Source organism: Manis pentadactyla, chromosome 17 (genome assembly GCF_030020395.1).
Source record: "Manis pentadactyla isolate mManPen7 chromosome 17, mManPen7.hap1, whole genome shotgun sequence".
Classification (NCBI taxonomy): domain Eukaryota; kingdom Metazoa; phylum Chordata; class Mammalia; order Pholidota; family Manidae; genus Manis; species Manis pentadactyla.
The window spans coordinates 12,983,505-13,011,274 of NC_080035.1; the positions used below are offsets into that span (position 1 = coordinate 12,983,505).

The 27,770-nt window shown below is 41.9% G+C and overlaps 1 protein-coding gene across 16 annotated transcripts in view; it reads left to right on the forward strand.

The window, feature by feature from the left end:
- ENOX1 (ecto-NOX disulfide-thiol exchanger 1) overlaps nucleotides 1-27,770 on the forward strand; it is a 572,438-nt gene that overhangs the window by 477,948 nt on the left and 66,720 nt on the right. For all 16 annotated transcript variants that reach the window (XM_057494467.1, XM_057494476.1, XM_057494470.1 and 13 more), the window contains one exon: nucleotides 8,388-8,572. In XM_057494467.1, coding sequence (XP_057350450.1) covers nucleotides 8,388-8,572 — 185 coding nt within the window. The remainder of the gene's footprint in view (nucleotides 1-8,387; nucleotides 8,573-27,770) is intronic.

Sequence of the window (27,770 nt, forward strand, 5' to 3'; positions counted from 1 at the left end):
TTAGAGAGGATGGGAATTCTTGTCCTAATGCCAGGCACCAGTACATGTGCATAAATCAGTCTCAACAGGAGAGAAACAATGAAGGTTGCCTGGTCAAGAAAATGCGATGAGAGCCAGGGACGGAGCCCAGCTTTCCTGTGACTCCAGGAAAACCGCCAGGGACCGCTTTCTCATCCAGGAAAACAGTGGGGACAAGGCAAGTGAGGGGAGGAGGCTTCACGGGCAGCCCAGGCCCGGCGTGGCCCACCAAGCTCACAAGCACAGGCATGGTCCCCGTGTAGGAGACCAGACTGATAGAGTTAAGCAAGGCACAAAGACTGACAGACGACGAAGATTTTCTGTACAACTCATCTTAGTTATCCCAAGAATGTGGTGTCATAAAAGCTTTGTGGGAAATGCCAGTATTCCTTGCAGAGGGCAATTTCTAGAACTCAGAACGAACTTTAGGTTTGCACTGACGTTTCATTTCACAGAGTCTAGACGTGCTTTATGCGGTAGAAAGCACCTGTTCCAGAGCTCATGCTTGTGTGCATGTGTGTGTAGGGGAGTTACTAGGAGTAGGAAAACATTGCTTCTTGAAGGGAAGTTTTCTTGAAGAAAATAAAAGTGACCATTTGTTCAAAAGTAAAGAAATCTGCAAGTTAAGAGGAGAAAGAGGGGAGATCATTACCCTGCAGGCAGATGGGGACCTGAGAAACGGGAAGAGCGATTGCCCCAGAGAAAGGCTGCTGCTCCAAGCTTCCCCCTCTGGGCAGGACTCACCCTTGTTTAGGGGCACAGGGCAGACCCAGTGGTGGGGACTGTGCCTGAGAGAAGGTCTGTGAGGGTGGCGCACCACGGGCAGGGGGGCTCTCTGCTCCCGAAAGCCGGGTCATTATGTCATTTATCTCCGTCTAAGTCAGACTGCCCTGAAAAAGAATTTTTAAAGCCTTAAGAGGTTGGAAAAAAGGTAGCCCTGTATCTTGGAAACTGAAATAGGGATCAAAAGTAAAAAAGAAAACTGAAGTCTAATAAAAAAAGGGAGACTGGGGGAAATGCCTGCTGCCTGGGTTCGGGTGTTAACCGCCGGGCCCTCTGCTCCGCCTCCAGCTCCCTTGCCCTGTCTGCCTGGGCACTGCTGAGACCACTGGGTCCTTTGTGAATGCGTTTCCCGGCAGTTTATCAAAGTGTGAGCCTGCATAGGGCCCAGCCCAACCCCTCTTCTTCAGGAAGAAGACCCCCCTCAGCATGCCCTCCGGCCAGAAGCCCCTCTCCCCCGCCCCTGGCCCCCACACGGGGGGAACGGCTCCTCACGGGGCAGCTCTAAGCAGCTTCCATCAGCTCCTTCCCTGCAGCTCGTGCAGCTGGGCTGGGAGCACCTGAGGTCAGGCGCAGGCATCCCACTGGCGTTTGCAGGAGCCACTGCATCTGGGCTTCCCAGAGGGCTCTAAAGACATCCCTCACAACATTTTAAACAGCAGATATTTAAAAAATGCATTTGAAAGAAGTGAGCATGCCTCTTTCCTCAGCTTGTTTTCCTCTGAGGACAATGGGGACATTTGGGGAGGCATCAGAGGACACCAGCATCAGTGGAGAAGCAGTGAGTCATGACGTGAGTTCTCACCGGTGTTAGTGGTCTCTCAGAGTCACTGTCCCTGGTGTGGACCTCTTCCTTAGGATGAGGTGTGTGGAGGGAGGGGCAGAGGCTTGTGTGTTCCTAAGCCACCTGCTGCTGGGTGTGCCTCCAGACTCACGTGTGAGCCATTATAATTACAGGTCGAGCTTACCTGCGCTCTCCAAATTACCCTCATCCCACTAGCCTCACACAAAGACGGAAACAGACGCTGCATCGTCTAATGTGCAGACTCTCCTACCACAGCAAATATAAAATGTTATGTCAATGCTAAGTTGTAATAACAATAATCCTGCAAAAATGTGGCAGAAGGAATTGTGTGAGCAATTTGAGGAAGGTTGCTGTGTTCGTGGTGATACAGGTGTCACTGGAAAACAGATGGATTGCAGTTGGCCAGCTGTCAGAGGAGGCTGAGAGGCATTCGGAGGAAGGCTGGCCTCGGAAGGCATCCAGAGCACTCTTCAGCTCTGCCTGGGCTCCTGGAGGTGACGGACAGGGCCCCAGGCCACCGTCTGGATATTGGAGGGAGGGGCTGGACCTTGTCTTGGCTTTCCTCAGCCCATTCAGAGGGGACCATGGGGCCAGGGCTTTCTGGGGAGAGGGGTTTCCACCACCTTTATTATAACTGGAGGCACAGTACACTACCAAAACCAGACATAGGTGGGTTCAGATGGAGGGGTAGGCACTTTCATGGGAGCCCCAAGCTGGGCAGGAGTCTTTGGACACCACTCTCAGAATGGCGCCTTATTAGCCACCCAAGGTGAGGCCTCAGGCCTAGTGGCCAGCAGCTGTCAGTGTGGCCATTTCAGAGAAGAGAGACTCGGGGCAGAAGGAGGGACCCTCAGGTGGTTCCAGTCAGGCCTCAAGACTACCATGCCGGTGAGTTTAACCTTCATATGGTTTATTCCCCACTTTTTCTGCAGAAGGTAAATTTGTGTGTATTTTAAAATAGGGTCATCCTCTCTGCTCCCACAGCTGAGCCTCTTTCCCCAGCTGACCACGCCCCAAACAGCCACAAGTGGAATGTCTGACTCTGCTGGGAACAAATTAGCCACTGCAGCAGGGCCCCTGGTGTTCCCTCTTGAGCTGCGGGGCTCAGCCAACTGGGCTCCCTGCTGGCATTACCTGAGGGGTAGGGGCTCTGCGGCCACGCTGGCTGAGTATAAGCCCTCCAACAGCTGTGCATCCTCCGTGGCTCCCAAACTCAGTTTCATGACCTGTAGAACAAACAATTATCGTATTCACTACTATGTCATGTTTCTTTGAGTGAGGAAGGAGACTGGCAGATAACATGCTCAGCACTCTACCTGGCACGTAAAACTTGCGAGCAGTTACTTCCTCTATTGCTAGTCCTGCTGCTGCTCTTGCTACTGTTATTTGGGGGAAATGGGGCAGGAACACACGAGGCTGTACCTTTTGCTGCCCACTCCATAGGAGGTGCTCAGGGCCCTGGCTCGGGCTGAGGCAGGCCTGCCCTCACAGGTGCAGAGCATGGAGCAGGGGTTCATGGGAAAGGACGACAAGGAATGAAACCAGAATGACAAGCTAGGCGTGTACTTTCGTCAGAATATTTGTCCAAACAAGCCCCAATTCCAGAACCAGGTGGTGGAATGGGCAGTGGTTTGAGCAGCACTTCTCACGGTGTGGCCTCGGCAAGAGCAGCGTCAGCTGCAGCTGGGAGCTAGGAGGAGTGCACATTCTCGGGCTTGGTCCCGGACATACCGAACTGGAAGCTCTGCAGTTAGGGCCCAGAAATGTGCTTCGACATTCCACCGGGAGATTCCGATGCAGGCCATTGTTTGGGAAGAGACGGAGGAACTGTGCAGAAGGCACATACTTCTCACCCTCCTGACTCTGTGGTGAGAACCGACCATCCAGCCACCCCTGGGGCAGTCACTTCTCAGGGACAACACTGCCCGGAGCAAAGAGAGCATGAGGTTGGGTACACCGTGTGCTGTCACCACCATAGATGAACGGCCGGACACCCAGGCTCCCTGCAAGAGAGGTCAGAATGTGGGGGCCAGACAGAGCCTGGAGAGTGCCTCTGTTACCAGGCCGCTGTGAGGATAGCTTCCAGGCCTCAGGCCCATCCATGCGGTCCTGTGTCCTGTACCCACCAGCACAACCACCTATCCAGACAGCCACTGATGACATCCTTGAAAAAGACTTTCTTTGCATGGGGGAAAGAGATGCACAGTGCAGCAGCAGCCTCCCAGCAGTCCAGGGCACGTGGCAAATGGAGGGAGAATTTTAAACACCGAGTTCCCCAAAGACACAAAGATGAACAGTTCTTGAGAAATCCAGATATTGATAGAAACAATATGATAAAGTGTTTTTTTATTTAGTTACATCTTGCCTGAGCATGAAAAAGATATTAACTTACTGTCAGCTTACTGGGACATAACCCAAAATAACTTACATTTTTCATAAGGTGCTAATTATTTTTCTGAGGCTGGTTCAGGCTGGTAAGAGAGAGATTTCAAGGCTTTCCCCAGATTATTTACTTAAGTTAAGCATGCTATTATCTGTTCCCATGGAAACACAGTAATACAGGAGACAGAGGTCACTTTGACCATAATTAATGTAAAGAACAATGGTTTATATGGAATCTAGTAAAGGGTACAGAGAGGTGCTATAATACCTTTAAACCTCTTCTTCAGCAGTGCAATATAATCTCTGAATCAATTTTCTTACACTAGTGTCACTTTGGTAATTTTAGTGAGCTAGCACTAATTTTTGAAATGTTATTTAATCTTGCTGAGCAAAGGTTTTACAATGTTATTTCATTTTCGATCCAAGCAGAAAATCCCAGTTACAGAATTTCTCTCAGGTCCCCAGCAATTACAACTGAATGGCTTCACTAGCCTTAGCCTTGTGTATTCTGTAGCTCCTGGCACGTGGGTTCTGCATAAACAAGTGATCGGTGAGTGAACTGAGAACCCGGAGGCACCACTAGATTCAGCAATGCCTTTAAAATCACCAAAAGAAGATTTAAGTATGTTCAGAATAGCTTACATTGGAAGAATTATTGTGTTCTCTTTTTTTATTGAACATCAGTAATCCACCTGTGGCTCTTCCCTAAATATTCCATTTCTTGGAACACGGTGCACTCCTTAGGGATTCTTATTAAAAAGATGCACATTGTCACTTATTTATAATCCTAATGATTATTTGAATAGTGAATTTGTTGTGCAGTCTCTCAAGGGTAAATATTATCATGGGAACTTGATTACACATTTTTTCACAACTTTTTAATACAGTGTCCCAGAAAGAACTGAAGAGGAAAAAAAAAAGAGAAATGAAAGAGTGGCCCTTTAAAGTTTCTGAATTCTTAATGCACTGGAGAAATGACATTAGGTTAGGAATATACTAGGATTTTGTTTCTTTTAGAGCTCTGGTCCAAGAAAAAAAATCTAGCTTCTTCCAGGAAGCCTCATCTGAGGGTTGGATTCAGGGCTGCAGCATGATGCCAAATAATGTTTACAAATAGGTGGCCTGAAGTTAAGTGGAGTCAAAATTCAATTTCTCACCCTTTAGGAGATAACCACTTTGCTGCCCCATGAATAACCAAAATTCTTTTTTGCAAATATCAAGCTTGAAATCATTTAATCAGGAATGTAAATCAGTTAAATGCCCCAATTATAAAAATGTTGATGGGATTGGCTATGGTATTGATTTTGGGGGAGTGGCAGGTGGGTAGAGTCACAGCTGCTGAGTTTATATATACATATATATATAATGATATCACATTCCTATTTCAGAAGTGCAAACAGCGTTGTATCCTACGTTGCAGGAGCAATGGTCACTGGGCTTAGCCAAGAATAAGAACTGTCAGCAGTGCCATTCCACAGGGTTAAAAGAGGCCCCTAAAATAATGGATGGTGCACTTTCCTATATGCATTTATGTTCAGATAATTTATTTAAATAATGTTGCTGGCACATGCTTTATAGCTGCTTGCGTTTTGCTACACAGATTTCAGCATATCTTGCAGACTATGCAATTCATTTGGAAAATGTAATTTCCATCTCTGCATACTAATCGATTTCTTCACAAACACCTGCTATCAGTTATGATAATAAAAATGCCACTCTAAATTGAAAAAGGGCCAAATAGAGCTTCCTAAGGAAACGACTTAAGTGTCTTTGAATGCTACTAAATGTAGTAATATGCAATGTAGTGCCAACACTTTTTCCATCATTTGCATTTTCCGTAATTTTGCCCTATTACAACATCCCCTCTCTTAAATGCCGCCTCATAACCATTTCCTTATGGATTTGTAAACTGAGTTGTCTGGAGTTGATATCTCAGGGTGTGGACAGCGTCTGAACTTGGGTTGCACAGTGTTTAAAAGCCCTAGCTCACACTCCAAGTATACTCTGGGTTATTTCTGATTTTATGAGTAAGTCCCTGAAAACTGTAAAATTGGCTGCTCCTTGGTTTTGCACACACATATACACCAAATAAAATTTCCTTTATTCATTCTCTCCAGCCTCCAGTTCATTCCACGCACCATTGCCAAACTAATCTTCCTGAATCACCAGCTTCATCGTGTCCTTTTGCTGCCCAACTACCTTCAGTGGTTCCCAGCTGGCCGCCCCATTGAGCCTGACTCTCTGGTCCGACTTTGGGGCCCAGTCCTCTCTCGTCACCTGCCATGGCTGGCTCACCTTTCTCTCACTTGCCTTTTTGCTGAAGCTCCTCTCCTTCCTGCCCCGAAGAGTCTGCCTTCGGTTCCTGTCTCTGGGCTTTTGCCTATGCTGCTGCTCCTGACTGAGAGGCCGTTCCCAGTTCTTGGGCTGTCCTCCTTCAAAGCCCTCTTTTATGACGCCAGTCTGCATTTTCCTCTCTTCTCCAAAGTCCTGTAGGATGTAGTCTCTTGTGACATGCCTTGACCCTAAGTTGCTCCTTTATTTAATCATCCAACCAACATTTACCAAGTGCCTGCTGTATGCCAGGCAATAACGCTGTGTTCTCTTCCCTTGAATATATTAGTTTCCTTTCAAATGTGTCAGTCTTTATCATATTTTAAGTTCCTTGAAAGAAGAGACATATTCTGTCTCCTCTTTTTGTGATCCAAGTTGTCCAGACAGGCCTTGGGGCACAGAGTATGTATGCAGTAAACGCTTGTTGACTGACTGATCCCTAATGGTTTGCAGTAGAGAATTTTCTGGTTAATTGCATTTTCTATCCGATTAGTATCTCAGCATGCACTATATATAATCACAAGTTGCAAAAGTAGAATACCATAAAACACTCAACTGTAGAACTATTATTAACCTAATTTGATGTTTGATATTTGAGGAGAGAATTCACTGGGGTCTCAGATCACCTCAGTGAGGACTTATCATCATTGTACTGTAGTGTGGAGGTAGACCACCCAGAAGGCTGACCTCGATCTGGCTGGCTGAGTGGTATTGGGGGGATGGTGGTGGAGATGGGCATGGGTGGAGAACCTGCTGAGCAGTAAGTGGGCTCAGCACCACACCCTTACAAACTGGAAGCCATTTTTTGAAGAAGTTTCTGACAACAAGCTTTTTAAATTCTTTCACTTTTCTCTTGCTCACAAAAGTATAGAATGAATTTTCCATGGAAAGGGGAAGAAGGTATAGGAACTGGTGGGTGGGAAGAAGAGGAGAACCTAAGACTGGTTCTGGACAGTCTGGTAAGAACTAAACACATCTGGTTGGGCAGAATGGCCTGGGGACCGGAGCAAAGACCCTGGAGCCAGCAGCCCAGCTTTGATGCCTTTTTATGCTACTGACCTTGTGGCCTCCAACAAGATCTCTAACTTCTCCATTCCTTATTTTTCTCATCTACAAAGGGGGGAATTCCCTTTGTAGCACCCATATCATAGGGTTGTTGGTGGGGGATGAACTTAGTTCATGTGAAGCTTTTGGTCAAGAGTCTATAACATGGTGAGTGTCCAGCAAAGCTCTTATCATTATTGCAGAAACCACAAAGCAGTAAACTGGAAATGAGGAAAATGGAGTCCTCATCCTCACTTTTGTTTTGTCCTGGTCACTCTGCTCTTTTATTCAGTTTCATTTGTTGCTGAATGCTTGAAACATAGAAGACCCTGAATTAACTGTCTTGGCTTCTCAGTAAAATGGAGATGTGAGTGATGGCTGAATCTACACGGAATTTAGGTTTCAGGAAGCAGTATTAGAGTAACCACCCAACCTTGTAGGGAAAAAGAGATTTGAGTCTGTTGCTGAAATGAATGGAACTAGTTATCATTGTGATAGGAGTCAGAGAAAAACAGTTTGTGCAGTTCACCCCAGCAGTATGCAGGGAGGGATGGTGTGCATATAGATCCCTCTCTCCCCTGGGGCCTGGCTGCATGCCTCAACCTGTGGAGCTGCTGAGTATCTGGAAGAGAGTGGTACCCTGAGGAGCTGAGCAAGCCGGCAGCAAGGGAGAGGACAATAATGTGGCAGGTGGGGTTGTCCTCGGGGATTGTGAACCCCTTCATCTGGCAACACGTACCAATTTCTGAGCCAGTGCCCAGGATTGGGGGAGAGGTCAAGAGACAAGAATTTGGAAGGAATTAATCCTGTGCCCACAAGAAACATTCAAACATAAAACAGGACAAATTGAGTAGGTAAAAATTCCAGAAGACATAATTCTCACTGCAAAATAAAGAGCCCCAGGCCTAGACCTTTTGGGTTTATTTCTGAGCTGGTATAAGTGTTAAGAACTGGGATGAGAGACTAAAGGCTGCCTCAGTCGGAGCAGAAATGTAACTCACTTGAACTCATTCTGTTTGTCCTCCAGCCCTGGCTGCTCAAGCCTACGCTCTTAAAGAGGAGAATGACAGTCTCCGTTGGCAGCTGGATGCCTACAGGAACGAGGTGGAGCTGCTGAAACAGGAAAAGGAACAGCTTTTCCGAACAGAAGAAAATGTCACCAAGGACCAGCAGCTCCAGTTCCTGCAGCAAACCATGCAAGGCATGCAGCAGGTATGGGGTGCAGATGGTTTCTCCCCGAGAGAGAAGGCTGTGGGCATAGCTGGAGATGAAGTGCCAGTCATGTGCCAGAAAGGGGAGGGAGAAATGGCAACCGAAAAGCTAGGTTGCTAGGAAAGGAAAGTGTTAATGACTATTTGTGGAAGGGTAGAATCTGGAGAAAAGCCAAGCTGAAGAAATACAGTGAAACACTACACCCTCAGGGTAGGAAATAGGAAGAGAACCTAGAAGACTGAAAAATTTGTATATGAAATTTAGCTTCATGGCAAATGGTCAGAAATCTTGCGAATCATGACACAGTGTTCTATAATCTTTGAACTTCTAGATTAAAAGCATGCCTACTGCTTTTGCAGAGTATGGTGAGCTTGTTTTCAAGGTATATGTCAACACAGTATTGCTTCCATTTCTTTTGGATCACACTTAGGGTCCAGGCAGGTTCTGTGAACACACTGCTACACGTGTTTAAGACGTGGAATGGATGAAGTAGAAGGATTTGGGGCAATAGGCAACATTCGAAACACGGCAGCATCTGTGCTTTTGTTAAAGAGGTCAGATTTCAGCCTTGCACACGAAATTTAAAGACGTGTATTTCTGGAAATTGTTGGAAAGAGATAGGAGCTGTGGGCTTTGGAAGAAGGAGAAGGAAGGTGGACTGGGAAGTGAGGAGTGGAGGGGAGGGGAAAACCTGAGTGAGCATAGCAACAGGGGCACAGAATCAGAGATTCACAGCTTGATTTATATCTGAAAACACCGATTCATATGTGATACACTTAAGGGGTTTGGGCCTTTGAGTTATCTCAGAATGATACAGTGTAAATTATCTTCATACATGGGTGTTTTTATGTTACCTCCTGAATATGTAAACCTAAACACCTTTTTCTGAAATAAAAAAAAAAGATTGTTTTTATTTATACAAGGGAAATATAAGTAGGATGATGGGAAATTAAAATACAATGTGAGTAGGATAAAGTAGGATAAATTTAATTCCCCTATCCATGTTGACTGCTCTCTAAGGTCAGGAGCATGAATTGCCTACACAACTGTCTTAATGACTAGAGGTAACTGCTCCGGAAACATTAGCCAAGCAGGGAAAAAATAATTGAGAGGAAAGGAGATAAAAGAGATGCTTGGGTTGGGATATAAACAAGTTAATGACCAAGTCACAAAAATTATGTCTTTAACATCTCCTGCCATTTTAAAGCAATTTTCAAGTTGGCTTTGAGTCCTAACTGGGTGATGTTCGCAGTATGTGTTAGACAAATCAGTGAGACTCAGAGGTCAGAGCCAGCCAGGAAAATGTCACTACAGTCATTGCTCAGGTCCCTGCACTTGGAAATCCGAGTAACAGCTGCTGCTCGAAGCTCCTGGGGTTGCCCATATGCCCCAACATCGGATGTGTGTCTGTGTCTTTGCCAAGAGGAGAATCTGTCTATTCATTTCCCCAAAGACCACTACACCAGATCCCCAGACCTAGCCTGCAAGCTGCTCTCTCACATCCCATGAAGTGGACCCTCTTTTCCTCCAGGAAAGATTACCCCAGTTACTTTAAAAGTTGCTAAACCTTTAATATGGTCAAAGATTCAGCCTGGAAGAAGTCTGAGGAGGCAGGGTGAGCTCCCTCCAGCCCCTTAAAGGAGGTGCTCGGTGGTGCACATTCTTGCACTTTTGCAGGATCTCCTTGTCAGTAGGAAATATATTTCAATATAGTTCCTTTTGCTTTTGTTTTCATTTCTTTTGGAGGGGGGATTTTGTTTTGGTTTGAACAACAGAATTTTTGTCTCACATCTCTGGAGGCTGGAAGTGCCAGATCAAGGTGTGGGCAGGGCTGGCTTTTTGAGGGCTGGGAGGGAGGCTCTACTCCGTGCCTCTCCCCAGATGCTAGTGGTTTGCGGGCAGTCTTTGGAATTCCTTGGCTTCTTGACACATCTCCATGCCTTCTGTCTCCACCTTCACATGGTGTTCTTCCCCTTGTGCATGTCGGGGTCCAAACTTCCACCTTTTACAAGGACATAATTTGTATAAGATTAAGGGATCCACACTACTGAAATATGACCTCAATATTAACTAATCATACATGCAATAATTTGATTTCTGAATAAGGTCACATTCTGAGGTATAGGGGGTTAGGAATTCAACATACAGATTTGGGAGACACAGTTGAATCAGTAACACACATAGTAGAAAATCAAAATAGATTCATTGAATGGTGGAATGAATGGACAAAGGCACAGAGGCAAGAACTAGCACGGTGCCCGTGGGGAGCTCCGGGTTGCTTGGGATTCTTGGCTCCTAAAGAGCGAGGCAGGGAGTGGTGAGAGCTGACAGCCCAGAGGCGTGTGCAGCAGCTCCTTAGCACAGGAGAAGCGCTCACTCAGTGTCAAGGGCTGTGATTTCCCTTTCTGCTCATTGCTATGTGGGTACAAAGCAGCCTCTGTGGCAACACATCTTTAACAGTTTTAAAATATATGTGCTTTTCGAATCAATTTCAACCTTAACATTATTTTGAATAAATTATCACAACTTGCTAAATTGAGCCCTATGACAAAGAATTCTTGTGAATTTAAAATTTACCATCAATCTGCCATTACCCACTTTATACACTAGAAGACCATAATTTTACAGACAAGCCAACAGATAGAGGAGGGGTTAGCCTCCCACATGCCATTGTTTTGGGAATTGATCAATGGGGAATTATTTATATAATAGACAAAAGAAAATACAGAGTCCTAAGGGCCACAGAACCAGCAGGCAAGTTTCAGAATCGCCTTCAAGTTTAGCTACAAAGCTTCCTCTCTTGCTTCTTTTAATCACTTAGGATATATTCACTGATGTCACAGTTTCTCATTTGTTCATGAAGAAAACATTACAGGCAGGGTTCCTTAAAAACTGAGAAACCCTTGAGTGACTTTGTTGGTTGTTTCTGAGTCTACCTCTCCATTACATGTGATTCACAAGTTAATAGTCAAGGTTTCCCACCAAAGGAAATAATAGCTTGTATCCATGGTAACATGGTAGCTTTTACCTCATCTTAGACTGGCAGCGAAGTTAACCCGTCTCTGCCAGAGGGCTACTGAGGTTGTTGGCTTTCATTTGTATCTTTATGTAAACAAGGAAAGAATATATATATTTTAAACTCATGTTTATCTTCACTAAATTTATTGAGGTAAAAGTTATACACAATGAAAACACTCTTTTTAGGGGTAAAGCGCTCTAAGTTTTGACAAACCTACACACTCATGTAAGCACCACTACCACAATCTATATATAAAATAGTTCCATTATCCCTTCAAATGCCCTATGCCCCTCTGTGTTCAACCCCACTCCCAGCAGCCACTGATGTGTTTTCTACCTTTATAGTTTTGCCTCTTCCCAAACGTCATAAGGTGGGATGGAGCAGTATGCACCCCGTTTGAGCCTGGCTTCCTTCACTCAAGTGTGATGAGTCTGAAACCCAGCTGTGTTGCTCTGTGTATCAGTGAGCTCACCCATATATGCTGAGTAGTACTCTGTTGTAAGGAAGAGCCAGAATTTGTTTATCTAGTCACCAGTGAGTTGACATTTGGGTGGTTTCCTGTTTGAATCAAATATGAATAAATCAGTTATAAACATTCACTTACAGGCTTTTGGTTTGGATATAATTTTTCATTTCACTTAGGTAAATACCTAGGAATAGAATTGCTGGGTGATATGAAAAGTGTGTTTAACTTTTTAAGAAACTGCTAACTTGTTTTTCAAGTGCTTGGACCACCGTGCAGTTCCCCAGAACAACACGGGACCCCATTGTTCTGCGTCCTTGTCAGTCGGCGCTTGGTGTGGTCAGTTTGTTTCGTTTTGTTCTGTCTTTTTTAGCCACTATAGTAAGTGCATAGCGGTATTCCATTATGGTTCTCACCACACCTAAATTTAATACAATGTAACATCTGTGTTTTCCTTCATGAGAATAGGTCATATTTTTCAATAATCAATTTAAAAATCAGAATACTTATTGAAGCTGTGTGTAAATCATACTGACAGGCCTGATAAATATGGGTAGCAACAGGATGCCACTATAGGGTGCTGATCATAAAACTATGTGACCAATGATGATTTTGTCAGAAGGCTCCCACATAAATCCTTCAGGCCAATGCTTTCTAATGCATGAGCAAATGTCTGGAGACCAGCAGTCTTCAGGTCACAGCAGTAAACCACTGGCCCACATAAAGCTGTAGCTCTAGAGCTCTCTTGGCTTGACATTAGTATAACGCCAGGGCCAGTCAGCTGTCTGGACAACTTTTAGTAAGATCAGGAAAAAAATGGGTAAAAGAGGATTATTATGATCAACACCATTTAGAAATGTAATTTATTTAGAAATTAAATAACAAGTGTTTTGATGCTCAAAAAGGAACATATATTTGATTTTCTGTATATGTATTACAAAAACCTCACTAATTTAGACTGATTTTATAGAAGATGACAGAGAAATACAATACTGTTACTTTCCTAAAATATAAAGTAACCCCAGCTAATTCTTCAAAATGTCAGTCAAGAATTGGTCTTTGGGATGGGTATTAAGGAATAAGTGAAAGTGCATTGAAATTAGACCAGTGAGTGCATCTGACCATCTAAGTCAAGCATCTCTTCTGAAATCTTGTTTAGGTGATTCTATGGCTTAGTAAGTACATTTTTTTGGAAATAGTGAAAAGTGTGTGTTCAATTCCTCTCCCAAATCCACGTGTAATGAAGCCTGATGTGTGCATGTCAAAGTCGGGATGATTATTATGGCAGCAGGAATGTTAATGAGGGTGGACATGTTGGTAGCTGGGGTGGGGACGGTGGTGTTTTTGATCATTAGGAAATTCTAGGGAAAGACAGGTAAAATGAACATATATGAGAAAATATTTTGAGAAGGTTTTCTTTTTAATTTCTGAAAAAGGCTTTTCCCTTAAAAATTGTGAAAATTCTCAAAAGCCCAGCAGGCCCCCCACTCCCAGTGGCCTTCAAAATGTGGTGCTGTGAGTAGAAGAGGTGGGAGAGCACAGACGGGTGTAACAGCAGTTTGCAACCAGAGCCTCTTTTCTTGATAATTTCTCATTGTTCTTTTCTATTTTCTTTCTGAAATGCCCACCAGTCAGATAATGCACCTTGCTAGGCTGATGCTCGGTGCCCTTTATCCTCTTCCTCATATTATCTATTTAAAATGCATCTTTTACCTTTCCCATTGGAGTTTCTATTTGATAATCATGTTACTTTATTTTGTTCTTTGATTATTGTCTTTTCATGCAATCTTATTATATTTTGCTTGCAGTATCTTCTCAAATCTTTTTGAGACTAGTCATTAGAATTTTTTAAATCTTTTAAAATCTTTTTGTTCCTGAGTCATTTCTGTTTATTCCAGGATTAGTTGTTGGTGTTTTGTGTCTCAGTAGTCTGTGTCTTCACGTTAAAGGTTTCTTCCCATGTGGGGTGATGGGTGGTGGTCTGCTTGTATTTGTGAGCGAGGGGCTTGGCTCGCTCTGCTAGGGGGCTGCGTGCATGGTTCGCTCTTCACTGTGTCCTGGTCTCCTCCGTGGCCGAGTCTTTCCCACGCAGTGAGTGATACACTACAGGCTTCATTTTCAAGAGAGCTGGGCATCCCACAAATACCAGAATCTGTCACACACTAAGAGCTCCCTGGAACTCTCTTCCCATTCTCTTTGCTCTTTTAAGTTTATTCATTGACAGACATTTTACTTGAGTGTCTGGAGGAAGGAAAACCAAAACACAAACATACAAGCACAATGTATGTCTTGAATGAGAACCTGTTTCAGGGGCTTTTAACCCGAGCTCTTACTTAGCATGTGGGCTGGCAAAGCTGGAAGGGGGAGAGTGTTGCAGATTATTCTGGCCCAGAAACACAGCAAGCACACTTTACAAATGTCTAAGAGGAAGGAACGGGGCAACTTAAGGCAGAATATTTTGGAATGAAGGTAGCTGCTTGAGGATGAGTTGCAGATACGCAAATTAAAGGATTTTAAGGAGAAAGAGAAGACAAATAGGAAAAGGAGATATGAAGAGGTTGAAATATATAACAACAGAGAAATGATTAAGTTTTTCTCCACTCTGCTTTGGTTTTTTGCCCTAGAAGAGAGCAGGAGACAGGGATTGAGAAAAAAACTGATGGTATCTGAGGGCAAGTCTCAGATCCAGTGGATGTGCAGAGTAGGACAGAAGCTAATCCAGTTGGAGGGATGAGAAGGATAACAGAGATAATGGAAGACACAATAGGAAGGACAGTTTTCCTCTATAATAAAGAAGAAATTAAGGAAATCAACACAGGCATAATCATAAAAGAACAAGAAAAGGGGAAAATTTTTCTAGAGAAAGAAATTCAATGTTTTTACAATGATAAATTGTATTTTAAGAGCTTTTATGAAATATTTAGATAAATTAACTAGATACAGAATGTAAAAAACTAAAGATTGATTAGTTTGGAATTTAAATTGCAATGTGTTGAGGATCTTTCTTGTAAGGAGGGTTCATGAACCTTAAAAATGTTCACTTGGAAAGAAGAAATAGCACATACATCATGATGTTGTTCACTAATCAGAAGGAAGCGTGTAATAACATTATCCTAATATCTTTAATGTATGGAAACATTATACATCAGAGCAGAAAATAATTCAGTATCACTGGACAGGGCAAAAAAAATCACAATATTACAGTGTAGAGAAAGGGGCATTTAGACTTTCATGTGCAAGTAGTAAAACCTTTAGTCCTAAAAATATTTAGTCAAAAAAGATGTGTGTTTCTAAATACATGTTCATGCACATAAAAATCTGGGATCTTTACAAGCTATGCCTGCAGACATACCCCATGTTTATTTGATTCCAGCTCAGCTTCCCAGATGATGTTTCTTTCTTTCTGAGTAGAAAACAACTCACAAGACATTCCCACATTCATATGAAAATTCTTTGATATTTTACTAGTATCAGAAAAATCATAAAACATGTACGTCTCTCAGATGATATGGCTTTTAAAAATGTTCAAGGACATCAGGGTTGACAGCAGCTGCCGAAATTTGGATCCATCATTGGTCTTCCCTTTTCACTTACCCACCCCAGTTTATAGTTTCTTTGTCTACTCATTCTTCAGCCAAGTACCTTGGGATGGGGTACAGTAGCCACCCACATGATGGTGATGATAATCCTCATTTATAATTCAGTGGCATCTTTCATTAGGCTACAAATAGTCATCTGTAGAGTTCCAGCTGGCAGTATGTGCATTTCCTGGCCTTTGCAGATCACATTCCCAGGCACATCTGAAGACCGTATGTGTTCCACTTCAGTGTAAGACTCTTGAAGAGATTGTTGGATACATTTGGAACCAAAAATAGAAACCAATTCTCCAGTTCTTGGCCCAGAGCTTTACATTACAAAGCCCAGCTTGTTTACATTGATCACACCTGACATCTGCTAAGGGGGTTGGGAGTCTTTAAAGCACGTTCCCATTTGTCTCTGGACAAGATACAAAAACTGAAAGTGGAAATTATGGAGAAGGAACCTCACTAAGTTTTCAGCAGTTTCAAGCAAGGGTGGGCAACTGGGTGTCTTGCTCTTGCTTTGGACAGAGACCACAAAATCAGGAAGAAAAGCTGCCTTCCTGCCACGTGAGGAGTGCCACGTTATTGCCCAAGAAAACGAAAACAGTAAACCAGTAAAAGGAAAAGGTGGCTCGAGCTTGACTGTTTTCTGAACTTCATGAAAGTCCGCCTGTCTGAACCTCAGGTTCTTCACCTGGAGAACAGGTTGTACCAACCTCAGTCAGGGTTTCTTATGATGAAATGAGATGGTGTATGTGAAGTCATTTTGAGAAGCTATTGTACAGATGCAAACTGTGATAGCCACATTCCCGATGAAAGTGTGAAGAAATGGAGAGGTTTAAGAGAAGACTCAGGATTCACAGAATGATTCTGGACAAATCTGGGTCTGAGTTTCCTGAGACAGTGGTGGCCTGTGCAATGGCTCCTCCGCACTTACAGCAGGTGGGGGTGGGGGCGGGAGGCTCGCCACAGTTAATTCACACTATTTCTCTTGGTGCTCACAATTCAGGAGTACGAGCCTATCCCAGTTCCTCAGGTAGGAAATTAAGACCTAGAGATGGCAAGTGACTTGCCAGGGGTAAGCGTGTGCCTGGCCAAATCAGAATCCCAACCCCTGTCTGTCTGACCAGGGCCTCTGTGTTCTGCCTTTCTCCATAAGCTTTCCGCAGTGCACTCTGGGAATGGTGCCTCAGAACTGCTGTCATCGCAAGAGCAGAAGACTAGAAAGCTCTGCCCTTGTGTTTGCTGATTGCTAGAAATATTACCAGCAAAAACCACTGCGTCTTTTCTGACTCTATCATAGCCCCTAATTTAGTCTTTACATTCACAGTGTAAGAGCTAGCAAAAAGAAAGTAACATAGATGCAGATTTTATTTATTAAATTTGAACCATGGAAATAAATCTCTTCACTTCTGGGAAGAGAAAGAGAAGACTTAATAAAATTTAACTATGGGAGGCTTCATCTCATCATTAGTTATCCTGCTCTGCCATTAATTAATTTGATCGTCAAATGCATCCTCATTAGTAGTCATTCCTTCTAAAAATAATGAGGCTAGCAGACGGATTGATGTAGGAGCCAGGGGTAGAAATAATGACCTGGTCCTGCAGACCATTAAAATCGTTTGGCTTCTACATTTTCCTGCTTTACCTGACAGCCGCAGTGGGACATGCCAGGGCTCCACTAGCCACTCAAGCCGTTTGCAGTGCAGAGGAGCTCCGCTGTTCCCAGCACTGTCAGCGCCTGTCCTTGGATGCCCTTTGAATAACCCTCTCTCCACCACCTCTTTTGGAAATTACCTCCTGACTTACAGGCCATATCACACCAAGAGTACCAGATTTATAGTAAAATGGATCTGTTCTTAAATGTAATAAATCAAAATTGGCTTTTACTGGCAGACACATACTGGCCTTTTACTCTGTCTGACCATTGTCGTCTCTCCCTTCTGCCACAGACGCTAAAATGAATCCTTGTGGCCTGGCCTTGACTTCATTTCTCTGTAGTCTGCCAGTGCGAAGAAAGCAGCCTTCTCTGCGCTGAAGCCTGAACCCCTCGGCGCACAGTGTTGCCTGTATACAGCAGGTGTCTCGCTCCCAGCCAGACTGATGTAATTATCCATCTCTCAAATTGGGCTGCAGCGGGGAGGGAACTGTGCTCCAGGGCTTTCTCCCTGCAGCTGGTTAGGAGAGGAAACATGAGGATTAGGAAGACCAGCCAATTTCCTTCTCCTCGGAAATGAAGGCTATGGAGAGGAAGCTGGGAGAAATGCGACTGGGGGAAAAGCATACAACATGGAAACAAAGAAGAAAGGAGAAGAATGAGTCAGAAAAAAAAATCCTCTTAATATGAGGAAGAGAATAAACAAAGGAAGAGAAATGTAGGTGGTAGTTGCAGGTTCTCTGAATCTTAATTTTTGTTCTATTTTACTTTTCACAAAAGAATACATGCACAATACAGAAAACTTGGAAACATATAAGCAGCATATAAAGGGAACAGAAATCACTACCCAGATAGAACTGTAGCTAACATTTACATACATCCTTTCAGTCTTTTTCTCTATGTACATGTAAACGCAAAGCATTAATCACTCTTGAGTACTGACCAATGGGACAGCCAAATGGAGTCAGTTAAAGTTTCTGGGATTGTAACCAAAGTGTGGGATTGGGAATTCAGTTCCAAGATGCTAGATGGTTAGTTAAAGACTATTATGTTTTCTCCTCTGTTTAACAAAGCACCCTGAATTGTCATCCAGGGAAACTTAAACGAAGTTAGTGCCCAATCTGGCCCTCACTTGATAGACCACCCATTTTGTTCAATCCATCACTGAAAGGCCCCTGCTCATCAAGGCCTTGACTTATCTTCCTCAGGTCCGTGATTTCCTCTCCAGCCTTTGTGCTTTCCGTGTGTCTTTGTGCCTGCCTCTCTCTGTCTGTCTGTCAGTCACTCACACAACACACACAGTAAAGAGCCACAAAGGCATCCTCTGAAAGTATGGGGAAGACAGAAAAGGAGAAAGTATATTTGAACTATGGTTTAGATTTCCAAGGAAGGGGTGTTACAGGAAGTGCTTGTAAATGAAAGGCAAGCAGTCTAACTTTTCAGAGTTTTATTATCAATTTTCACTTCTGCCTTTTGTTCTCTTATTCTGCTGTCCTCCCCCTCCCCCTATGCACACATCTTCCATTTCTTATGACCACCACTATTTATTTTAAGCCAGGTAGTACTCAGGTATTCCAGTCAGAAGACTTTCACTGGCATGCGTGGGGACTGTATTGTTAGAGTGTTAGAGATGTGTATTTTCACACAGGATTTACATTTGATCCTGAGGAAATCATTTCTTGAGCCCATGCATTATACGGTTTTCAGTCATTTACACACAGAATAGTCCTCTGCAATTTTGTCCTTCACTCATTCTCTGCACACCTTGCCTTCTTTTCTCGTTGGCTTCTCTTTCTTGCCTCGTGGTTTGTATTTCTTCAACTGTGCTATTCATGGTTTATTTCAGGAAGGCTTTGGTACTGACCTAACTGTGAAGTTCATAAAAGAGCTGCTCTGCTGAGTTTCTCTTTATAATGTTATTTTACCCCAGCAATCCTCCTACGTATCATTTGGGAGTCAGAGAAGGGTGGCATTATGGTGTCATTTGGCCTCTCTGCGTCTGAGAGCAGGAGCCCAGTTGGTATCAGGGGCACCCTCGAAGGCCTGTCTTGCCCTGGGGCCCCTGGTCTTGGGTGAGGAGGCCGGTCTTCTCGGTCTGCCGTTCTGCTCAGCCAATTGTTGACGTGCTTGCTTTTAGGTCCACAATTTTGCTGGCTGTTTCTCATGTGAAAAAAACAAGATAGAATGTGGGAATCTGCTTTATATACAAAATTTGGACTGGATATGGGCTCAATTGCACCACTGGTTTTATAGCAAGAGTACTGTAAACTACAGAATATTAAAACTAGGAGGGACATTGGTGAGTCCTAATCCAGCCTGCTTGTTTCCTAGTTTTAATCAAACAGATTGAGTCATTGAGCTAAGTGCCCCCATGGTCCAGTCTCACTTCCCGCTGCCCAGTTTCTGGCCCTGGGGCCCCCACCCGGGGCCCCCACCCTGCCCCCTCATACATTCTTGCATTCTGAGGATCTTTTTCTTCGACATGCTTCTATCTCCCATTCCTTGAAAGATGAGTTGAGATATAGGAGCGACTATCCACCCCCTCCCACTTGTAAGATAAGTGTTGGTTTATTTTCCCTTCTGATATTCTGGCATCTAACACCCGTCTTTTATGGCTAATTTAGTAGTTCATATCCAACAAATATCTATCTGAGTAAACAGATGAAGAAAATAACAAACTGTTGAATCATCACACACATTTTATTCTTTATGACAGAAAACTCTAAACCAACTTCCCTGATTCTTAATCTCTGTTGCTTTCCCTACTCATCCCCAAATAAATAATAATCCCATCTCATTTACTGAGTAGAACTAGCTTTCTGAGATGTCTTTACTGAAGTATAAGGATAGATCAAGTCATTGTGTCTTGAGAGGTACTCTGCTGGTGTCAGAGATCCTAGGAAGAGTAGTCACTGACCGCCTCCAGTATGGCTTTGAAGGAGTGGGTGAAAACATGGGAACTAAGCTACAGTATTTTCATTCTCAGGGCCATGTCAATTGTGTGGATGTGCAGTCACAGATGTTTCTGTTCAGACAACATCTTTCTTCTGTCCAAATGCTTCAGCAGCTTTAAGGAATCCTAACAGATGACACTTTATTTGTTCCAAGCTTATCAAAGGAACCAAGGATTAAAAAGTGCAGGCAAGATGCCTGGTAAGCCAGGTTGTACAGTGCTTAAATTTCTTCCTACTGGTTTTTCCTAATATTGAAAGTAAGATTATGTCACAAACTGAGACTTAACAGACAATGAGGAACATACCAACCCCACTCTTTAGTGAAAGATGCTAGGAGGTGTCAGAGAATGACACTTTTCTAAGCACTTCTGCTATTCCATTCCTCTTGCTGTTCCTGTTGATATTTTCTAGTTAATGAAGCATTTCCATACAACTCAGCCCTGATAAGCTTGAATGGCAGGACATATATAGAAAACTGTACTTGTCCAAAGTACCTGGAAGATTTATACTAGTTAATCCCATACTAGACTGTAAAGCAGATGTCAACAAATGTCAAAGGAATGCTATCATATTTTCTGACCACAACAAAATTGTTAGAAATCAGTGTCACCAAAGATAACTAAAATAAATCCTATCTATTTGGACATTTTAACACATACATCTAAACCCATGGTCCAAAAAGAAATCAGAATTGTGGTTTCAAAATACTTAGAAGTAACACTCTTAAGAGAAATTAAAGGAGATACCAATAAATGGAAACACATCCCGTGTTCATGGATAGAAAGAAGTAATATTGTCAAAATGGCCATCCTGCCTAAAGCAATCTACAGATTCAATGCAATTCCTATCAAAATACCAACAACATTCTTCAACAAACTAGAGAAAATCATTCTAAAATTCATATGGAACCATAAAAAAACCTCGAATAGCCAAAGCAATTCTGAGAAGGAAGAATAAAGCTGGGGGCATTATGCTCCCCAACTTCAAGCTCTACTACAAAGCCACAGTAATCAAGACAATTTGGTACTGGCACAAGAACAGACACATTGACCAATGGAACAGACTAGAGAGCCCTGATATAAACCCAACCATATATGGTCAATTAATATATGATAAAGGAGCCATGGATACACAGTGGGGAAATGACAGCCTCTTCAACAACTGGTGTTGGCAAAACTGGACAGCTACATGCAAGAGAATGAAAGTGGATTATTGTTTAACCCCATACACAAAAGTAAACTTGAAATGGATTAAAGACTTGAATGTAAGCCATGAAACCGTAAAACTCTTAGAAGACAACATAGGCAAACATTTCCTGAATATAAGCATGAGCAACCTCTTCCTGAATGCATCTCATTGTGCAAGGGAAACAAAAGCAAAAATGAACACATGGGATTACATCAAAATAAAAAGTTTCGTTATGGCAAAGGACACCATCAACAGAACAAAAAGCACCCTACAGTATGGGGGAATATATTTGTAAATGACATATCCGACAAGGGGTTAACATCCAAAATATATAAAGAACTTACACACCTCAACACCCAAAAAGCAAATAACCCAATTAACAAATGGGCAGAGGAGCTGAATAGACAGTTCTCCAAAGAAGAGATTCAGATGGCCAACAGACACATGAAAAGATGCTCCACATCACTAATCATCAGGGAAATGCAAATTAAAACCACAATGAGATATCACCTCACACCAGTAAGGATGGTCAGCATCAAAAAAGACTAAGAACAACAAATGCTGGTGAGGGTGTGGAGAAAGGGGAACCCTCCTACACTGCTGGTGGGAATGTAAGCTAGTCCAACCGTTGTGGAAAGCAATATGGAGGGTCCTCAAAAAACTAAAAATAGAAATACCATTTGACCCGGGAATCCCACTCCTTGGAATTTACCCAAAGAATACAAGTTCTCAGATTCAAAAAGACATGTGCACCCCTATGTTTATTGCAGTACTTTTTACCATAGTCAAGATATGGAAGCAACCTAAGTGTCGATCAGTAGATGAACGGCTAAAGAAGAGATGGTACATATACACAATGGAATGCTATTCAGCCATAAGAAAGAAACAAATCCTACCATTTGTAACAACCTGGATGGAGCTGGAGGACATTATGCTCAATGAAATAAGCCAGGCAGAGAAAGACAAATGCCAAATGATTTCCCTCATTTGTGGAGTATAACAATGAAGCAAAACTAAGGAACAAAATAGCAACAGACTCAGAGACTCCAGGAAGGGACTAGTGGTTACCAAAGCAGAGGTGTATAGGAGGGTGGGTGGAGAAGGTGGGAGAAGGGGATTGAGGCGTATTATGTTTAGTGCACATGGTGTGGGGGATCACAGGGAGAACAGAGTAGCACAGAGAAGGCACATAGTGGATCTGTGGCATCTTGCTGCACTGATGGACAGTGACTGCATTGGGGTATGTGTGGGAACTTGATGATATGGGTGAATGTAGTAACCACTTTGTTTTTTCATGTGAAGCCTTCATAAGAGTATATATCAATGATACCTTAATAAAAAAACACTTAAAGTAAATGATAACTAAAATACAACATATCAAAACTCATTGAGGTAGCTCAAATGGAATCTAAAGGAAAATTTTTAATTTTGAGTGTAGGTTTTAGGAAAAAAGAAAAATGGAAACAGAAATAAGCATCCAACTCTTATGTAAAAAGAACAAATATGAAGAAGAAAAGATAAAGGATAGAAATTACTAAAATAGCAAATAGCCTTATAATAGAGAAGACCAACAAAGCAGAATGTTATTTCTTTGAAAAGATTAATAAAATGAAAAATCTCTGGTAACACTGATCACAAAAAAGAAAGACCTAATAAACAGTATTAAAAATTGAAATGAGGTATAACTACAGATATGACAGATTAAAGAGATATGAGAAAGTCAGAAATAGCTTTATGACAAATTCTTATCAAATTTTTATCACTTCAGTGATATAAATTCCTATAGGAAAAAAAACACCTTGTCAAAATTAAATCAGAAAGAAATTGGAAGCCTGAATGATGTCATTAAAAAATAACTGAATTAGAAACTTAGAATCTTACATCATCGCAACAGACTCAAAATAGCTTTGCAGTCAAGTTCTACTAGACGTTCAAGAACGATTATTCCCATCTTTTACAAATCCATTCAGAGACTAGAAAAGGAGGAGGAGTTTCTCAGCTGCTTCCTAAGGCTGGTGTACTTGATACTGAGGACAAGGACAGTAAAAAAATGGAGGGTTGGGGAAACTATAGGTCACTCTCACTTAGGATCACAGACTTAAAATCCCTTTTAAAAAGCTAATTTAATCTGGTATTTTATAAACCACCATATTGGATTTATTCCAAGAATGCAAGGTTAGTTCAGCATTACAAGTCTATTAATGTAGCATGTCCCATGAACAGGTTAAACCAGAATAAACCACCATCATTTTAATAGCTATAGAATATTCGTTCGTGATTTAAGCTAAAACACCCAAAGAGAAAATGAAGCTTTTAACAAGTTGGAATAAAAGAGAACTTTCTTATCTGGTTAAACATTATCCACAGTGAACTCAGTGACAAAAAAGTGATTTTTCTTTTAACCCCTCCAAAGTAATCCTGATACAGTCTTTCTTAACCCTGATAGAATTAGTTGGATTAGAATGTAACTGCTTTATATCACTTGCTTTGTGTAATGATTTAAATGGTCAAATTATCATCTGGAAGCCAAAATAGATGACTGCACAGTCTACTAGCAGAACCTAAAAACTGTGGTTTCCCTATTCTTTCCTTCTGAAAAATTTAAAATCATCAGCACTAACCTTTGTTATCCCCTATTTATAGAATGCAGACTTATCTAGCTATTTATCACAGATGATCCTTTCTGTGCCAACATTGTTAGAAGCTGGCCTTTCAGCTGACTTCAGCAAAACTTGTGCTTGAAATTTTCATTAAAAGGACATGGGTAGACTTTTGCGTGTAATGTTAAAATGCGTGAAATTGGTGATCTCAGATGTGGGGATTGGTAAGTCAGGAGGCGTACCTTCCAGGGCAGACATTAGATGTAAAGTAGCAGCTCTAATTTCTCTTGACTTTTATACCTTGGGAGCCTTTTTTGCTATTATCATTCATGGCCATGTTAACACCATTTATTGTAGAGGGTCTGAGTAATTCAGCTCACTTCTTTAATGCTTCCTATATTTAATGTTTTGGAAGCAGAGAAGATTGGTTTAAAATGGTAATTTTAATTTTCTGTCTGCACTTTTGAGATCTATGCAAGATGGGTGGTGCTATATTTTATTTTACCAGATAGATTTCAGCCCCATATGTTAAGAATATGTGGTGCATTTCACAAAGGCAGGATTTGTTGAGGTTTTCTGTTTTTGTGACTGTCTTTTTCCTTAAAGACAGCCTGTAGTTCAGAGACCAGGCAAACCTGAGAAAGTTCAGTGGCTACATAGCTGCCACAGGAACCACCTACAGGTGGCTAAGGCCCCTCCCAGAAACTGTTCTCACATGCTGCAGCTCCCACCTGTCACCCAGGGCTTGGCCCTGGAGTAGAGAACACATGAAACTTAGAGATCTCCAGGAGGTTCTAGTTACAATGAGACTTGTAAAATGTGGGGTTCCCGACGAGCCTAAGTGTATTACAATAACTTGGAAACCTCAGGGGAAATAACTTGAAATTCCTCTGCCTCAGCCTTCTATGATAGATAAGTGTCCCACTTAACTTGCAGAGCTTGCCCCAGCGGCACCTACAGATGCAAAGTGCTAAGTTCAGGGGCTATTCTTGTCTCCTCTCCCTGCCCCTAAATATCTTAGTCTCCTAGGTGCAAAAATGTTAATTTGTGTTAACAAAGAACAATTGGGAATATTGTAATCATTGAATTAGCTTCACTAAAGTTTGCTGGTTAATCAAGAGTTAAGTATGATACATGATGAAGCCTTCTAGACCCACAATAGAGAAAGTTTTCTATCCTTAGACATCTATAGGTGATGTAGGGATAAAATTTTCAGCTACATTTTCTCTCTTTGTTTGTCTGCAAAGTATGTCAAAGCATTATAACTTCCTAACTAAAACCTCTCAGGACCCCAATGCATATTCTTTTTCCACAACCATTAAGTCAAAAGTTGCTTTCCTAAGACTGCAATCGAGGAGATCAGTGATGGTGGTACTATCTGATGTTAATGATGCTGAAAGGAGCATGGTTTGGCTCTCTAAGGGCTAAACTAAGTGAGGCCCAATCACTTTATACAAACTACCTTCAAAGATGACCACAGGATTTTGGAAAAAAGTCACTCATAAAGGGCTTTCTAACTATAAATTCAGATTATGATTGAGTTATAAGCCTTGCAAAGAAAGAACACATTTATGTTGGCCTTTGGGGCACAGTGTAAGACCCAGCTGTTCAATTGGGTTCTTGTCGGAACTAAATGGGCCAACCTGGCTGAAAAGCATGGTAGTATTTCAAATTTCTACATTAACAGCTGTACATGTGCCCAGAGGCTGTGGTGATGACCATCTCCTATAATTGGAAAAAAAAAAAAAAAGAAGTGATAAGAATAAATAAATCCCAGCAAATTGGATTATCATTTGCAGTGAAATTGCCAGCAAAGGCACTGGAGAGAGTATCACCGATATATATTCCTGCTTCAGCAAGGCATTTGACACCTTCTCTTGTGAATTGCATGAATGGTGTTAATTCAAGTTGGCTGGCCCTGTGTTTTGAAAATTGGCTGACAGAGGACAACCAGCATGGCTAGATTGGAGCTGAACAACAGCCCTTTCTCTCTGAATATTAATACCCCACACTGCCTGCTTATGTAAGTTAAAAGTCACTTGACCTTCCTCGGTCTTAGTCTCTCCATTTTTGCAAGGAGGATACTGACAGCACTTTCCTTTAACTTGGTACCCTTTGCCCTTCAAGGATACTTAATGAATGTTCTTTAGTCTCACAATATCCCACTTAAGAGCACTGTTATGTTTACTTAACATTTGAAGAAAGTAAAAAGAACAGGAAGGTGAAATGACCCTGCAAATTATACTATTTTGAAAAGGATCATCTGAAGAAAATAGGTCGCAAAGCCTTCCAAACCACTTTTGCATCTGCTTTACCTGTGTTCAGTGTTCATGGTATTAATTGATGTGTTGTTTTGTAAATGATAAATTATTCCTCACAATATAGTTGTGAGGGAAAAGAGTAGACCAGAGCAGTAAAGAGGCTTGTTCAAGGTCACACAGCAACTCAGCAATAGAGCTAACCATGACAGTTTTTGCAGTCCTGACCTGTGGCTTAATTTATGCCTTTTCACTAATCCCTGGCTATATTTCTTTTTGTAATAATGTTGCCTTATCAGGATGTAGTGTATCATGACTCATAAGTCAAGATAATGCAAATGCAAAAAGTATCTTTCTTTCACCCAGGAGGTTATTCAAGTAAAGGAAATTGTCTCTAAAACCATATCTGATGAAACAATTATCCCTCCCACCAGCCTAAGAGGCCAAGGTCATGTTTTCCCTCTCCTGCTCAGACACTGGGCTGCCTGCCAGTGGGGGGCCTTGTGCAATTTGACTCTCAGAGAGAATCTTTTTTTAAACATCTTCCTCCTCTAAATGAAAAAATTATTCTCAGTGATAATCATTGAATGAAATTAATAATAATAGCCAAGAAAAAAATGCAGTGAAATTTTTCTTATATTGATTTTCACATACAATTATGCCTGTTAGAAATAATAAAATAGTACAATGAAAGGAAAAAAATCACAACTATTCAAAATTTTTAATTCAGCTAAGTTTGCATTTCGATCCTTTGATTACTGTTAATATAATACAGTACATAAATAATTGTCCAGTAAATAAGGAAATTTTAATAAAACCAAATAAAAGTACAATTTAGGCAACTATTAATTGTACCAGTGATATAACATTTTCTTTATTTGCCCTTTAGGTTTAAAGCAATTAACAATTTAAAAAGAAAACAAAATCTCTGATTTGAAAAGATATATGCACCCCTATGTTTATTGCCACATTATTTACAATAGCCAAGATAGGGAAGCAGCCTAAGTGCCTGTCAGTAGATAAATGGATAAAGAAAAGGTGGTACATATACACAATGGAATATTATTCAGCCATAAAAAAGAGAGAAATCCTGCCATTTACAACAATATGAATGGATCTAGAGGGTATTATGCTCAGTGAAATAAGCCAGGAGAAGAAAGACAAATACCGTATGATTTCACTTACTTGTGGAATCTAAAAACAAAACAAAACAACAGTAGACTCATAGACCCTGAAAAGTGACTGGTGGCTAACATGGGGGAGGGGTTGCGGTAGAAAGATAATAGGAGAGGGAGATAAAGAGGCACAAAAATCTCAGTCATAATATAAGTTAGTCACGGGGATGGAAGAGCCCGTGGAGAATACAGCCAATGGTTCTGTGACATCTTTCTATGTTGACAGATAGTAACTGCACTAGTTGGGGTGAGGATTTGATAATATGTATAACTGGTTGAATCACTGTGTTGTATACTTGAAAC